At 44.5% G+C, this 17,236-nt stretch overlaps 1 protein-coding gene across 7 annotated transcripts in view; it reads left to right on the top strand.

The window, feature by feature from the left end:
* GRIA1 (glutamate ionotropic receptor AMPA type subunit 1) overlaps window positions 1-17,236 on the top strand; it is a 307,667-nt gene that overhangs the window by 245,053 nt on the left and 45,378 nt on the right. For all 7 annotated transcript variants that reach the window (XR_004349192.1, XR_004349193.1, XM_032626637.1 and 4 more), the window contains one exon: window positions 16,175-16,373. Coding sequence is in view for 5 of the 7 variants with exons in the window: in XM_032626637.1 (XP_032482528.1) it covers window positions 16,175-16,373 (199 nt within the window). In the remaining 2 variants the exon portion in view is untranslated. The remainder of the gene's footprint in view (window positions 1-16,174; window positions 16,374-17,236) is intronic.

Genomic DNA, 17,236 nt, shown 5'->3' with positions numbered 1-17,236 from the left:
TACTGTATCCCTCTGTCATTCCTCCACTGGGAAGCGGGGGAGAATTAACCCTTTCACTCCCACGTCTTTGATTCTTATTATTTTCTGTGCCCATAACGACCATCCCTGCAACACAGCTTTCCCCGGTAAGCCAATTCTTTAGGTCTCTGCTTCAGGTCCTTCCCCTGGTAAGCCTGGCAAGGAAGTATCGTCAGCACAAGACCCGGCACACAGAAGGGACCTGATAAATATCTGTTGAATAAGTAGCAAGAGTGACAGCATCAAAGCTGATTCAACATTAACTCCTTAAATCCCTACAGACTGAGGACAAACTGGGCTCCCAGTCTGGGCCAGGGTTGAGCTTCTAGGTTATGTCAGGACCCAGAGCTGTGAGACATACAATAATGCAGGCTCTTCCCTGACATTCCCACCGGGTCAAGAGCACACAGGCAGTCAATGACAAGTGATCTGCTCAGACCCTGGAGGCCAGACAGGTACCTAAGACACACGCCCGTCCCATATGCTTCCCTTCCTCACATAAACACAACCAGTGAGACACAAGACATCCCTTATGGGAAGAAGTTTTATCACATCTCTGGAAAATTCTTTTCTTATCAGCCATAGCTTTGAAAGCTTACATTTTCACGACTGCTGATTAGAACTGTCAATTTAGTACAAATCACTGGAAGAAGTGGAATCTCTTGGAAGGAAACAGAGAGACTATGAAACTACTTTGGCAATTTTCAGAGTGACTTATGAGGTGTATTGTTGATGATCTTATTAATCTCTTTTTCAAATATATGCTGATAGAGAGCTAAATTCTCTATAATAAACTAGGAAAGCACATGCAAATCCCTATTAACACACTAGTTTGGGGAACACGTGTCGGGGGATATAAGCAGAGAACAAATGGTTGCCATCTAAAGTGAATTTTGTTTTCAATTCTATGTTTAATCCAAGGAACATTTGTTGAGTGCCTAATACGTTAGGGACGACAAAGGAATCAAAGCTGAAGATCCTGCCCCTGACCTCCAGTTGCTTGTGATCCAGTTGTGCAGAGGTAGAGGAGGACAACTCTAAAAACAGGTAGCACATGAGGCAGAGAGAGGAGGCCTGGAAGGAGAACATGAGAGCAGGGAGGGAGGAGAGCTTGTTCTCCGCTGCATCCTTGGCACAGTGTCAGGTACATCACAGCATGCGATAGAATTGCAGCAGAGATGAAAGAAGGATGGAAGGGCAGTTGGGTCCTAATTCCAATCCTATCACTTAGAAAATATATGACCAATCACTGAGTCTCAAGCTCTTTATCTGTAAAATGGGAACTGTGATGAAAACTTCCTCTTGGGAAATGGTTCTGGGTAAGAACTCATGGTTGCCATGAATGCTGTCCAGTAGATATGCCCAGCTCTCTTCCTCTTGCGTACAGGGTAGGATTGCTCATCCCTTTCCATATTGATGCTAGGTGCTACCATTTTATTTCTTCTGGCCAATGAAATATGAACGGAAGTGGTATGTGCCACTACTGGGAAGAAACTTTAAGAGCCAGCATGCAACTGGGGACGTTCCAGATGACAGCTGCTATGTCAGTCTTGGCTCCAGAGGCAGGGTTGAGGGGAAAACAGCCCCCAATCAACCTGCCTTATACACATGTGGCATGAGCAACAAATATACCTGAAAAGACAAAAAGTGTTGGCAATGATGTAGAAAAATTAGAAGGCTTATTCACTGCTGATGGGAATGCAAAATGGGTGTAGCCACCATGGAAAATCGTATGGAGGTTCCTCAAAAACTTAAACATAGAACTACCATATGATCCAGCAATCCGACTTCGGGGTATTTATCCAAAAGAACTGAAATCAAGATCTAGAAAGAGATATGTTCACTGCAGCAGTATTCACAATAGCCAAGATATGGAACAATCTAAATGTCCATCAATGGATGAATGAACACAGAAGATGTAGTATATACGCATAATGGAATATCATTCGACCTTAAAAAAGGAAATTCTGCCGTATGTGAAAACACGGATGAACCTTGAAGATATTATGCTAAGTGAAATAAGCTAGCCACAGAAGGGCAAATGTTGCATAATTCCAACTATATGAGGAGTCTAAAAATAATCCAATACAAAGAATCAGAGTGCTGTAGTAGTTGTCAGGAAGTGGGTGGGGGAGGGGGGAATGGGGAGTTGCTAGTCAATGGCATAAAGTTTCAGTTAAGCAAGACAAGTAGGTTCTAGAGATCCGTTTTACAACATTGCACCTATAGGTTACTGTACTGTATATTTACAAATTTGTTAGGAGGGTAGATCTCATATTGAGATAATAAAATAATAAAATAAAAATTTTATTCTTGCCATGATAAAATAAAATTCTTGCCATAATAAAATAAAATTTCACGAAAGAGAAATACACCTGTTGTTCAAAGAAAAGATTTGGGGATCTTTTGTGATCACAGCATAACACACCATAGCGTACAGAACTTAATAACGAGAGAAAACCCTTCATACAACCTAGGGTTTAAACAAACATAATAGCTAGCAAAGGGACAAAAGAAAAGGTGCTGCATTGGAAGAGACTGCACCTGACTGAAGGGGTTGGGAAAATCTTGGAGAAAATGTCATCTGAGATGGATTTCGAAGTTGGAAAACATATCTGGGGTCATACGTAGAGAAGTAAGAAGATAAGAGGTATGCACAAATGAAAGCACTCAGACTGGACAGGGAAGATGAGTGTGGCCAAGCAGTGAATGGCTTATAAAAATAACAGTGAGAAAAAATAGCACGGATTAGGCACTTCCTACATGCCCGTATCTGTCCTACATGATATACATGTATTTATTCTTCACAGCATCCCTGTATTCATTTTCTATTGCTGCTGTAACAAAACTTTGCAGCTTAAAATAACACACATTTGTCATCTTACAGTTCTGTAGGTCAAAAGTCCAGTACAAGTCTCACTGGGCTAAAATAAAGGTGGCAGCTGGGCTCTGTTCCTTTCAGAGGGCTCTAAGGCAAAATCCATTTCCTTGTTCCATGAGGTTGCTGGCAATTTTAAATTCCTGTGGTTGTAGGACTCCGGTCCTTGCTGGCTTTCAGCTCAGGGCTCTTCCCAGCTTCCTCATTCCTTGGTTCATGGTCCTCTTTCCCTATCTTCAAAGCCAGAAATGGAGGATGAAGCCTCTTAAACACTTTAAATCTCTCCTAGCTATTCTCTGCCTCATCTCATCTCTGATGAACTCTCTTCCTCTTTGAAGGACCAATGTGATTACACTGAGTCCACCTGGATAATCACCCTGCTTTAAGGTCCCTAACCTTAATTCTATCCGAAAAGTCTTTTTCACCATAGGATGGGACACATTCACAGGATCTAGGGATTGGGGCACAATGTGTTTGGGGGGCTGATTTTCTGCCAACCCATTTTGTAGGTGAGGAACTGAGGCTCAGTGTGGTTCGGAAACTTGTCCAAGGTCACCACCTAGTTCTTGGCAAAATGGCTTTTGATCCCAAGCAGGCTGACACTAGAGCCTTTACTCTTAACCACTGACTTCAATCAGAGAACATAAAGGGGAAAAGCAGAGGACTAGGCTAGAAGAGACGTTGGGGTAGGGATTTATTGTAGCCATCCTCAAACGGCAGACAAGAGACAGATGATTTAAAGGAACCTGGTTTAAATGGATGGTTTAAATCACTGCATAGTGATTTCCAGTCATACTTCAGTTTTCTACTGCTGTGTAACAAATTACCACAAACTTATGGGTTTAAAACAATACCCATGTATTACCTTACAGTTCGGTCTAAATTTGTGATCGGTCTTTTACAATATTTTTAAAGAAACACGGTTTTATTATTATAACTTTAGGCAACAATTTACTCTATGACCACCACTTTGCAGAGAGAAGATTCTGAGGAAACATGATTTTATGACTATGTAAGAGTTATGGATATATCCAAGATACCAGTTTCTCAAAAATGGGTGCTCCTAAAGTTTTGAAATCAGTTTGTGACCTCATAGAATAAATGATTCCTCACACAATCATGATTCTGCTATTAATTAGCTTAAGAAATATTTTCTTCTATAGGTAGCTCAGAGGAAGGCATTACAAATGCCTACGTAGGAGTTTCAAGTTCACTCAACAAATGTTGAGGCTGTGTTGGGTTCTAGAGAATTAGGAAGAAGTCTAAAATCCCATAATGATTTAATATTATATGATTTAATAATGATTTAATAATATAATGCAGTGCTAACAGTGCAAAAGAGCAGAAGAAGGAGTGGTACTGTGAAGGGGAAAACAGAAGAGTTCAAAGAAATGAGAAGTGAGGGGAGGAAGCAGCAGTCTGGAAGGCCTCGTGGAGGAGGTGACACTAGTAGCTGGACTTTTAATCGTTAAATACAGAGTCCATGCCCTGGCTTCAGATGCTCTGCTTGATCTAGTCCTTTCCTCACTCTCCAGACTCATCCTATGGCTGCCAATTACCTTGAACACACGAAGCCTTTCCTGCCTTTAAACCTTTGCTCTTTCCATCTCCTCTGTCTAGAACGCTGCTCCATCAGGTTCTTCACACAATCTGGATCATTCTCAGCTCTCAGCTTAAATGTCACCTGCCCAGAGAGACTGTCCCTCACCTCCCTATCTACATCAGTCCCTTCCGTCCCTCCTCCTGACCCCCTGCTGCCCACCAAATTAGTGAGGAAAGATTAACAACAGTATTCAATGGCCGACAGGAGGAGGTATTGCTATTATCTCCGTTTTACAGATGAGTGAGCTGAAACTCAGAGAGACTAAGGCACTGTCCCAAGGTCACACAGGAAGAGAAGAAGTTAGGACTGGAGCCCAGGTTGGATGATCCCATAGTCCATAATTTTAACTACTATATTCTAGGTTTTCTACGTATTATAACTATTATAGGTATTCATTTAGAAAATCAGAAAAGAGAAGGAAGAAGGTAGGAAAAAAAGACAGCCCATAATCCAGCCACCTGGCTGACTCTTGTAGTACTTCCAAACACTCATCTCCGCCAAAGTTGAGTTTTCAAATGTGGCCATACCGTATAGTCTGTTTCATAACCTGGTTTTTCACAACTGAAACAGCAATTGAAAACCTCTTGCCATGGCATCTTCCATTTCAGAATAGTAGTAGCTGTTTGTACCAGGTATCTCCTCTGGTCCAAGTGGCCAGTGAAGCATATTACAGCTCATCCTCACAACAATGCTTTCAGGTTGGTCCTGTTATTATCCCCGTTTCACAGACAGGTGAAACTGAGGCTCAGGAATATGAGATAACTTGCCTCAAATCACCGTTAATGAACAGAAGGGGTGGAACAGGAGGTCAGTACAGCTTCTGAACTCCTACTTCATAATTGTCTTCAATGTCTCAGAACTGAGTGTTCCTTTGATGAAATGATTGGGAGGGTTTGGGGTGAGGGAAGGAAGGGAGGCTGTTCCCTGCCTCCAGGGCTGCCCTGCCAGCTTGGTTGGGGATACGTGGGTGGGAGGGTCTGAGTCTGCAGGGAACTGGGTAGGGTGAAAAAATACCTGACAAATGAGGATTTTCAACTGGTTATTTTAAGTAAAATAACTCCTTGTAATATGCGCCATGTGCTGGAGCAAACCAAATGTTAACTAAAGGAGAAGCACACGCTGTGATTTTCTCTCCCATTTGCTAATGGGTCGGGGTCTGTTTTTAAAAAGCCCACAGCATCCCACAATTAAATCTGCTGCCCACTCTAAGGACTTCAAGTGCCAGATAGGTTAGGCCACAGATGACCATTCAGGCCCTCACCTGGCCCACTGAGGCAGGGACCCAGGCCCCTAGAACCCATCTCACTTCTGAAAACAGCTGGTGGATCAGCAAAGAGTAGGAGCTCTCGGTAGGGCTCTGGATACAGGGAAAACATATGTTTGAGTATTATGGGCTGGCCAGCAGGCAGCTAGCTATAAAAAGAGTGGTTTCTTCTAAGAACTTACCCCAAAATATGTATGTGGAGGAAGTCCCATTTTTAATACAAGTGTGGTGCCACCATTCCTTTGTGTCTAGGAACTGTGGGTAAGTGGTGCTTGGGACCTGAAAAGGTCAACCTTGAGAGAGTTGGTGGTCCTGGTTCAAGCTGGACCCCCTTTCAGCACAATGAAATCACACCACTGGAATTCGATGGACATGGGTTCACATACAAGCTCCATCACTTGCTTTGTGAGCTTAATTATTTCATCTCTCCGACCCTCAGATTCCTCATTTATCAGCAGGGGGGTGGGATATGCTTACGTGGCCTGAAGAAAGTGATGGGGATTAGAAGAACGAATGTCAAGTATTTTATGCAGTATCCAGTTCCAAGCTGGTGCTCAGGGAACAGGGGCTGCTGAGTAGTTAATGTGCTTTGGGCATGTTCTTGTCCCATCTCCACACCATAGCACAAGCTGTTCCTGCTCCAGGAAATACCTTTCTTTCTATTTCAGAGTGCTCAAAGCCTGCCTGCCCTGCATATCCCAGGCAAATGGCTCCTCTTTCAGCCCACCTTTCCAGATTTTTCCCAGTTGGGCACGGCTTTCCCCACCTGTGCACTTTCGTAGCACTTAATCAGTGATTTCCCGTGCTGTTCACCCAGTCCAGGTATCACAGTTGCTTCTGTGTGGGTCACATTCATTCCATTAAACTGATTTTCTTAAGAAGAAACTTTTTAAGTATTTCTCATCAGGCTTGGTAGGTGGTCAGTACTCAGTAGACATTGTGTAATCATTCATTTAGTCAGCCTATGTTCAATGAGCACCTACTATGTGCCAGGCACTCTGCTAGGTGCCAGGGATATAGCAGTGAATGACAAAGACCCCTTCCCTCTCTGAACTTCCATTTTAGTGGAAGGAGACAGGTAATAATGAATAAACAAATCAATAAGTATATGATTATCTAAAGATCACATTAGACTTTGATAAATGTTATGAAAAAAAACAGGGTAAGATGAGAGAGATGGAGAACAGAGACAATACTTGAAGAGGTGTACCTGAGGAGATGATGTTTGAGCAGAAACCTGAAGGGTACATGGAGGGAGGTTTGGGACAATTTCAGGGAAGTAAGTTACAGGCAGAGGGAACAATTGCAAGTGTCCTAAGGTGGGAAAGACTTTGGTGTGTTCTAGGAACTGCAACAAAGCCAATGAGGCTGCAGCAGAGCCATGGCAGTAAAGATGGTACCAGATGAGTTTAAAGGTGAGCCAGATCAGGTTGACCTCAGCAAGGCATTTGGATTTTATTTTCTGAGTGTGACAGACTTTAAGTGGAGTGAGGAACAACGTGATCCTACTTACAGTTTTAAACGGTCCCTCTGCCTATTGTGTGGACGTGGGTTGTAAAAGGTCAAGAGAAGAAGCAAGGAAATGCGATGCTAATACCTAGTATTTAGAACGATACCACTGACTATGGGGGATGATTGGATTTGATGGACTGGAGGTGAAGGTGAGGGAAAAAGATAAGTCAGCACTGTCGACCTGGTTTGAACAGCAGTGGGGACAGTGGTGCCATTTCCTGAAATGAGGAAGATGGAGAAGACTAATAATTCCTGTTCAGGAGAAGGACTAGAGATTGAAATTTAGTTCTTAGCATCTATGTATATAAAGGTCATGGGCTTGGAAGAGATCATCTATGGAAAGATGGTAGACAGGGATGGGAAGAGGGCTACGGCCTGAGTTCTGCACACAACAATAACTTAAGACTTAAGCAGAAAGGAAGAACCAGCAAAGGAGACTAAGCAGGACCAACCTGCAAAGTAGGCGGACACTGAGGAGAGTATGGCACCTAGAAGCGGAGTGTTTCCAGAAGAAATCATCATCATCTCTACCACCACCACCACCACCATCATCATCGTAGCAGCGGCAGCATCACTATAGGTGACATCTTGAGTCCTGCTGTATCTGTGCTAGATGCAAAACATGACCTGCTCATCAAATTCTCACAGTTCATGACATGGAATTCAGTATCATCTCCATCTTCAGATATGGAGACTGAAGCTTAGAGAGTGGACCGAAGAATTAGTAAATTTTTAAAAATGAACGAATTGATCTTCATTCTTTTGCAAACTGTGCCCACGCTACACTCCCATAGCTTACCTAAATGGAAAATAATAGGAACATAAAACCATCCCTCTTTGAAACATAGCTCTGCAAATTCTACAACAGTGCACACTAGCTTATAGAGTGCCGGGCTTTCCTTGGAGCTTGTTGTCCAACCCCCAAGTTCCCCACCCTGAGACTCAGCACAGGAGTCCAGGGCCCGCCCCCTCCTGCGGGGCTGGAACACAGTGACCAGCAGCTGGGCAATTAACATGCCTCACTCCTACTCTGCCAGGGAAGCGCTGAGTGATTTGCAGCTGGTGAAAGTGGAATGCTTTGCCACCCAGACACAGCATCTCGGATGAAGTGCCCTCATCAGTGCAATCGTTGCATCTGGCCGGAGCTATTTACCCCAGTCTGAGAACCTTGATGCCCGATACCAAGTGAGCCTCTCTCTCTGAACATGGCTCAGCTGAGTAACTAGTCAAGATGGACCTTTTTTTCTCCCCGTAATTTAGAGACGGACCGTCTGAGCCTCTGCCTTCATGCCTCTGTTTCCATTACTTTTTAAAAATAGCCATTTGAAGCAGATGACCAAGGGAAACAGGTCGAGCTCAGCTGAATGAAGGCACACAGGAGGTGTCCCTTCTGTCTCCTTCCTCTTGGGGATGACAGGACATGCTTTTGAAATAAAGAAGAAATGTCCATATCCAACCCCTTGCCAGAGATGTCACGGAGAGGAGATTGGTGAGATCAGAAACTGATTCCTATTTAATAACTTTCCACTCCTTACACTGGCCCCGTGTATCTACTTTTCGGAAGGCCCCCGGCCATAGCACCTGCTCCCCGACCTCCAGCCAGGGCATTGCGCCAAACACTGTCTGCACATCTCCATCCTGGCAGAAGTGCTCTCTCTGCCAGGCACAGAGCTACATGCTTCACTGGTATTTTTTTTTCTTTTTAATTATGAAGAATACCTTTAAGATGAGTACTAACACTCCATTTTGTAAAGAAACAAGCACCAAGAGTTTTAATGACTTGCCCAATGTCATACAACCAGTAAGTAATGAGGCAGGAGATGCTATCCTGTCGTGTGTGGCCCCTGAGCCCATTCTCTTAACCAATGCCTTCTCCCTTCTGCTTGAGGAAAGCACAAAAGTAACTGGCAAATGAATCATTCCAGTACTTTATCTGGGTGGTTGTGGGCAGGTACTAATAACTGGATGGGTGATAAAAAATGTCTAAGTCGTGTATTCACTTCGATCCAAGGTCTCTCAGACTCAGAGTAGGATTGAGGGAAGGAGTCATTAAATTACAGGCCACTGGCTACATCCAGCCTGCTGCCTGTTTTCATGATGGAAGTTGTTTGGTACACGGCCACGTGCACGTGTGTATATCCTGTCTGTGGCTGCTTTCACACTACAACAGCAGAGACTATAAGGCCCGCAAAGCCTGAAATATTTACTACCCGGCCTTTTACAGAAAAAAAACAAAAAAGAAAAAAATGCTGGCCCCTCGTCTAGAAAGACAAATCCAAGCTGTGAGATTAGAAGTATACATTTAAAGGTCTGTGGTGAATCCGAATCCACAACCAGGAAAGGTAATGCTAACTATCAGAACCCAAAAGGTGGCCCAAACAGATCTTTACTCTCTTCTACTGGCATCAAGTTATGCATTTAATGATATGCTTAGTGTCTCGTTAACCAAAGAAAAAAAAAAACAGCCTTTGCCAGAAGAGAGCAGCATCTAGCGGCCAGCATCTGGCTCCGGAGGCCATGTCTGGACGCATTCACTCAGTGGATGTGGACCGGCATTTGAGCATTTCCCTCTCTCACTGCCTCTGCCCCCATGGATCGCCACATCCTATCACTTTGATGTCTTCACCTCTTTAGTCATCCTGCTTCTCCCAATTTCTGTGGGCTCTGTTTCAGTTCAACCCAACATCATCAATGTTAATAAATACCATAGATAATCACAGTGACATCTTAAATCATCACAACGTGGTTAGAATCCTAAGAGCAGAATGATCGTGGTATAACGGGAATACAGAAGGGGCTGCTTGGCGCTCTGCTGGCAAAGGTGGGGAAGTTTACAGAGGAGGTGATATCCCACTCACCTTCTCCTTTTTATTTCTATCCATCTTGCTTCCTCCCACCCCTGCACCTGTTCTGCTTGGCAGTCTCCTACTCATACTTCAAAACCTAGCACAACTTTCTCCTCCTCCAGTAACTTTTCCCCACCCCTCTGCCAACAGAGTAACTAGCAAGCCCTTCTGTGTTCCCTTAGTGCTGCTTTCTTACTTGTCACATAATTAACATAATATTATAATGACTGTTTATGATATGGATATAACATGGTGATAATGGCTTTACTGAGTGATCGTTACGCTCCGTACACAGCACTTTACAGAGAATCAGGTGTCTGACCACCAAAGCCCATGTTTGCCCACCGCCTTCCCACTTTCTCCTTGGAAGGGAAAGGCTGTGGTGTATTCACTTTTATCTCCCCTGTGACCAACAGTGCCTGCCATACAAGCAATGCTTGTAAAATGAATGAATAATCAGTATGGTGCACGCAATTCTAAAGATTCCTGTCTCTTGGTAACCCAAACACTAACCTAGCTACTCCTGTAAAGAGATTTTACAGGTGTAGTTAAAGTCCCAAGCCAGCTGGCTTTCAGATTATCCAGGTGGACGTCACCCAATCTGATGAGCCCTTTAAAAGCACAGCATTTTCTCCAGCTAGTGGAAGTCAGAGAAATTCAAAGAATGAGAGGGATTTGCCACAGTCTGTCTTGCTTGAAGGTGGCGGGGGCCCATGGTAAAGAATGCAGGTGGCTTCTGGGAGCCGAAGCCAGCACCTGGCTGACAGCCCACAAAGAAAAGAAGACCTCGTTGCCACAACCACAAGGAGATGAATTCTGCAAACAACCAGTGAGCCTGAAAGAAGACCCTGAGCTCCATATGAGAACCACAGCCCCAAACAACACCTGTATTTCAGCCTGGTGAGACCCTGAGCAGAGAATCTAGACACCCTCACCGAGACTTCTGACCTACAGAACTAGGAGGTAATGAATGAGTGCTGTTAGAAGTCACTAAACTTGTGGTGATTTGTTATTCAGCAATGAAAAACAAATGCAAACAGGTTTCTAATTCTGTGGAGATGTTGGTGGCTAAACGGCTTTGTGTGGATCCCAAAGGTTCCAGGGAGCATTACAAAAGGTGAGTATTCCTGGGCATATATCCAGACAAAACTCGAATCCAAAAAGATACGTGCACCTCTATGTTCAGAGCAGCATGAGTCACAATAGCCAAGACATGGAAGCAACCTAAGTGTCCATCAACAGAGGAATGGATAAAGAAGATGTGGTGCATATATGCAATGGAATATTACTCAGCCATAAAAAGGAAGGGAATAATGCCATTTGCAGCAACATGGATGCAACTAGAGATGATCATACTAAGTGAAGTAAGTCAGGAAGAGAAAGACAAATATCACATGATATCACTTATATGCAGAATCTAAACTATGACACAAATGAACCTATCTACGAAATAGGAAAAGACTCACAGACATAGAGGATGGAGTTGTGGTTGCCAAGGGGGAGGGGGAGGGGGTTGGGGGAGGGATGGAGTGGGAGGTTGGGATTAGCAGATGTAAGCTTTTATATATAGAACGGATAAACAACAAGGTTCTACTGTATAGCACAGTGAACTATACTCAGTATCCTGTGATAAACCATAATGGAAAAGAATATAAAAAAAGAATGGGGGCTTCCCTGGTGGCACAGTGGTTGAGAATCTGCCTGCCAATGCAGGGGACATGGGTTCGAGCCCTGGTCTGGGAAGATCCCACATGCCGCGAAGCAACTAGGCCAATGAGCCACAACTACTGAGCCTGCACGTCTGGAGCCTGTGCTCCGCAACAAGAGAGGCCGCGATAATGAGGGGCCCATGCACCGTGATGAAGAGTGGCCCCCGCTTGCCACAACTAGAGAAAGCCCTCGCACAGAAACGAAGACCCAACACAGCCAAAAATAAATAAAGATTTTTTTAAAAAATGTATATATATGTATAACTGAATCACTTTGCTGTACAGCAGAAATTAATACATTGTAAATCAACTATACCTCAATAAAAATCAATTGATCAATCAATCAAAATAGTCCCAAAGACAAAAAAAAAAAGAAAGGTGGGTGTTGGCTGTGATCCAACATCATGAACCGTCATGAGGTGAGGAAGTCCATGTCCATCTACGGACGAATCAGAAGTTGGTGAAAGGGGGAATGCTCTGCAGTGGCTGGAGTGCTGGACAGGAAATATGAAGTCCTGGGTCCTAGTCCCAGCTCTGCCAGTGCCTCACTGTGTGACCATGGGCAAGTCCCCTTACATCTCTTACCTGCAGTTCTTGCATCTGCCACATGGGGGCATTCATCCCTCTCCCATCCACTTCCCAGAGCAATGAATCAAGTTCAAGTATGATAAAGGTCCAACAAGCCACATAAATTGTGGCCAATTCTGGAGGAACATAAGGGTTTCCTTGATCACCTAGGGAGTTTGGGGATAGAGCTATGCCAAGTTATGAGACCAATAAAATTCAGGTGACTAGGCAGACCTTTAAGGGGTTCAGATTACAGCTGTGCCATCCCTCCGAAGAAAAGTGATGCTTTGCCCTGTGACCCCCTGGGGGAATTCATCATCATCATAAAAATAATGTCTTGTTTCAACAGCACTTTTCGAAGTACTTTCTCCTCTACCATTTTAGTTTCGATAGCTTGTATCCATTAAAGGAAAAGAACGGACTGAGAGTTTTTCTAGGTCTGAAAGTTTTGGTTTCTCACCATGAAGTAGGGTTAGTCTCACCCATTAAACAGAAGTGGAAGACTGAGGCCCAGCTAGACAGGCAGTTTGCCAAGGCTGTGGGGCTGTAAGTGAAGGGCTGCCTCTGGGATGGAGCTGGGAAAATACAGAGTTCTTAGGTAGAGGCCCAGCTTTGCCTGTGCCAGGTCTGAACTGAAGGAGGGGGTTCACACACACTCAAGTTCCATACTACAAATTGAATACAAATGAAGCATTGGAATCATGTCCCATTTTGAAGAGCCTATTCCCCAGCCCTCCAGTTATTCCACAATGACAGTTATTCTGCTGGCTGTGAAGCAGAAGAATTTTTCCTTGCTATCTTCATTAAGTAGGCAGGGATGTAGGGAATACCATGCAGGGTAAGCTCCTCTCAACATCCAGCAAATAAATACTAAAGAACAGGAAAAAGGACCCATAAGCCTGGACCTTTCTTGGGAGGCCTTTGAGCTTCAACAGATAGATCCCCAAGTTGGGATACTTCAGCTGGGTCTCTCGGTTCACGTAATGTTGCCATCCTGAACACACAGTTTGAAACCATGACTCCAGACATCCTGAACCACAGCAGGTTAGAATTCTCCTGGCCCTGAAAATTATTCCTGGGCTCTAGAATCTAATGTGAATGTAACCATCAGGTTCTAAAAGAGGTGGCATCTGTGCATTCACTTGTTACTGAGGCTAACTCTGCGCTGGGTGCTAGAGATCCAACATGGCACATCTCACAGTGCGTGTGGTCTAGGGGTTCACCTGACAGTCAGTCACACAAATAGATGTCAGACACCAGCTGCAATGTGAGCTGCACGGGGCTCTGAGAGTCATGTGCTTGAATGCTGAAAGAGTGATGACTAGGATGAGGTCTGAAGGATGAACAGGGTTGATGGACTGATCACGGGAAAGAGCAGCATGTGATAAGGGTGAGAGCCTTCTGAGTATAAAGGATCAAACAAATTCCAGAGTGACCAGAGTTACAGAATCCACGTTGTGGGACAGCACTGGAGAGCGGGCCAAGGAGCTGAATCTTATTCCAAGTGTAAGAGGAGGGCCTTGATGGGTTTTAAGCAACGAAGAAACAAGATGTAATCAACGTTTTCCAAAAGATCATGCAGGCTCCCTTGTCGAGAACTGATTCGGCAGAGGAGTGGGAGGATGGGGGGTAGGGGGGTTGAATGGAGGCAAGAAGTCCAGGTCAGATGCCACTGTGATCATCCAGATTTGGAAAAGAAGCAGCATCCTCACACGGGCCTGGACACTTGTATCTGCTGTCTCTTAAGGTGAACAGAGCACTGGACTAGTTATCAGAAGACTGGTGTGATCTTGAGTACAACTGTGTATTAGTCCTGGGGCACTGGGAGAATGATTTTGCCTCTATGTACCTCATCTTGCTTGACGGTCCAATGGAAGCCATGCATCCTGACCTACTTATGTACGACTTCCAATCACACGGTCTCAGAGATGGGAGGAGTGTTAAGAGGAAGCAGTTCGTCTCTGGTCCCACATGATGCTTGGCCTTTCCTCTGTCTGGCTTATTGTTGTGTCCCCAGCGCTTAGTACCCTGGAGGACCAAGGGTAGGCACCAAGTACAACATCTCTATAAATAGTTTATCACTTGAACATCTTCAGAAATAGGGACACTCACTGTCATCCTCAGGATAGCCACTGTTGTACTACCCTGCCCATCAAAAATATCTTCCTCCTATTTAGATGGCATCCGTTTCCTGCAACTTCTGCCAAATGCGCCTCACTCAGGTCACAAGGCACAAGCCTCACATCAGACCTTCAGTGAACATATCTCTCCAAGCCCTTTCTTCCTGTAGAGTCTCCCCTCTTCCTGAAGCTGTTCTTCAAAGGACATCGTTTTGTTGCACTCTCCTGCTCTCATTCCTTTGAACAAGTCTCCTCTTATTTCCCCCTTCCTGTGAAGCATCTAGGAACAGTGCTTTCTATATAGCAAGCAATAACAAGTATTCGTTGGATTTCCTGGGGTGAGCATTGTCTGCCTGAAGTGAAAAGGAGTCTCTCAGAAACCGAAACAAAGTAGGACAGACAGGAACATGGGAATAACACACAGAGGGCTGACAAAGTCTCAACAGTCAAGCAAGCCGGCAGGCCTGGGTGTTGCTCCCAAGTCAGTAGGATCTGGGACTCTTGAGTTTCCTTATCCATAAAACGCACGGTTTCGATTGGTGATTGCTCTCGATGTCAAGCATGAGGTTCTAGTTAAGCGTTGTCACCTCTGAGCTTGAGGCTGTCGGAGCACATGTTATAAAGGGCTTAAGGGCACAGCAGCTCCAGGATGACACTTCCTTAATAAACTGAGCAGCATGGAAGGAGTAATGGAATGCAAATAACTTTATCACTATCTGATTGAGTATGGCTCGATGCCATGTCTAGCCACCACATAAAATCACCACATAAAATTTCCCCATATAATATCTACATCATTGGTAACATCTTTGGGAAGCCCCGGACTTGAAGTCTCCTAGCCAAATCCAAACAATCCCAGTGGAACTCTTGGCTGGTCACGTTTCTCTTCACAGTTTTGGGCATAAGAGAGAACAGGACCCAAAAATCAAGGATAAGTTTCTTGTCTCACATATGATTGTCATATTTGCCATTTTGATCCAGATCAGACTATCCTTTGTCTTTTATTTCAGCCAAATTCTCTTTCTCTTTGATAAGGAGCAGAACCGTGCCTGCACTCAACAGTGACATTCCCCAAGGTGGCTGGACGGAGTGCTAGTGTTGTCTTTATTTCCAAAATGTTCTCCCTTCCCTTCCTTCTAATCCATCATTTTGGTGGCCTTTGCCAGCCAGGAGGGCAGTGGCGAGAAGGCAGTCTGGAAACATTTCTGGACATAATCAAATGTGTGCAACATCTGTGTAAATGCATTGCGTTTATATATGTACGCACATACATTTGGCATGTATGCAACTGCTTGTAACAGGATGTTTATACATGTTTGTGATTTTTGCGGGCAAATGTTGACATATCTGTGTCTTTGCTGGCATGTGTCTCGTGTCTCGATGTGTATGTATGTGTGAGAGTGAGCGTGAAGATGTACCTGCAGGGCAGTCTCACCCATGAAGGATGGCAACCCCACAGGTCCTTATCCACGGTAAGGAAGGAAAATGCACAGGAGACTCTGATGTTTGGATTCTCACACCCTGCTGACAGAAGATTAGGGTGCAAGAGGGCTTGACAGCTCTGCTGATGGATGGGCTGGGGCTGGCCCTCGGCCCCTCCCCACAGTCTTCTGTAATTGATTCTGTGCTTCTGACACCTCTTCCCTTTGGGCTGCAGGTCCCTGTCTGGCCGCATCGTTGGCGGCGTCTGGTGGTTCTTCACCTTGATCATCATCTCCTCCTACACAGCCAACCTGGCCGCCTTCCTGACCGTGGAGAGGATGGTATCTCCCATTGAGAGTGCCGAGGACCTAGCGAAGCAGACAGAAATCGCTTACGGGACCCTAGAAGCGGGATCCACGAAGGAGTTCTTCAGGGTAGGGACATCCCTTGTCCCAGGGCACTTCCACAAAAGGGAACCACTACTGTCAGTAAAATATCCTTCTCACTAGCATGAGATTATAGGCAACTGCTTAACTGAGCGTAAGTCAGGGAAACTGAGACATTTCTCAGCTTTCTACGGATCTCTGAGAAACCTTCATTTCTGCATTCGTGGAAACTTCAAAGCTCTTGCATTGAATTAGACCCTTTATGTATACCAGTCTGTGCCAAGTTCTCCGAGGGCTGCAAAGGATATGACATATAATTCCCTTCCTGCTCCTATAAGCATCTCCAGCCTTATTAGTAATTGATTAGGAACAGCGAGGAACAAGGTCCCAACCTGATGCCCTTTGTGTCCCCTCCTTGGAGACTTTGATGAATAAGGAGATGTTATATGGGAAATAATAACTGGAATAGGCAGTCTATTAAATAGTGCCAGGAGATATAGAAAATGTGAAGTGGGAGTGGAGGTGGTGGAGATGTCTTGTGGCTAGAGGCAAAATGAGGAAAATAATGTCAACCTCCAAGAGTCATTATGAGATGAAAAGAGATGGACATCTAAAATACAAGGAAACAAAGAACAATGAATGGGGGCTCCATTTCCCATTAGGGCTTCGGAGGGTGTGGGCAATTGAAAGCCATCCTGAAGGAGGGGTAGGGAGGGATTATGGCCACAAAGGATAGACCTGTAAACATCTCTAGACATCATGAAACCAAGTTAGATCAGGGTACGCTAATTACATTCTAGGCAAAAGGAGCAACTTGAACAAATGTTCCAAGGCAAGAAAACCTGTAGTTCCCTGGACTTTGGAAATGTTTAGCACAGGGAGTTACCATATATTAATCAAATAAAAATAAT

Source organism: Phocoena sinus, chromosome 3, assembly GCF_008692025.1.
Source record: "Phocoena sinus isolate mPhoSin1 chromosome 3, mPhoSin1.pri, whole genome shotgun sequence".
Taxonomy (NCBI): Eukaryota; Metazoa; Chordata; class Mammalia; order Artiodactyla; family Phocoenidae; genus Phocoena; species Phocoena sinus.
Note: the sequence above shows the minus strand (reverse complement) of the source record. Positions and strands in the feature narration are given on the sequence as shown.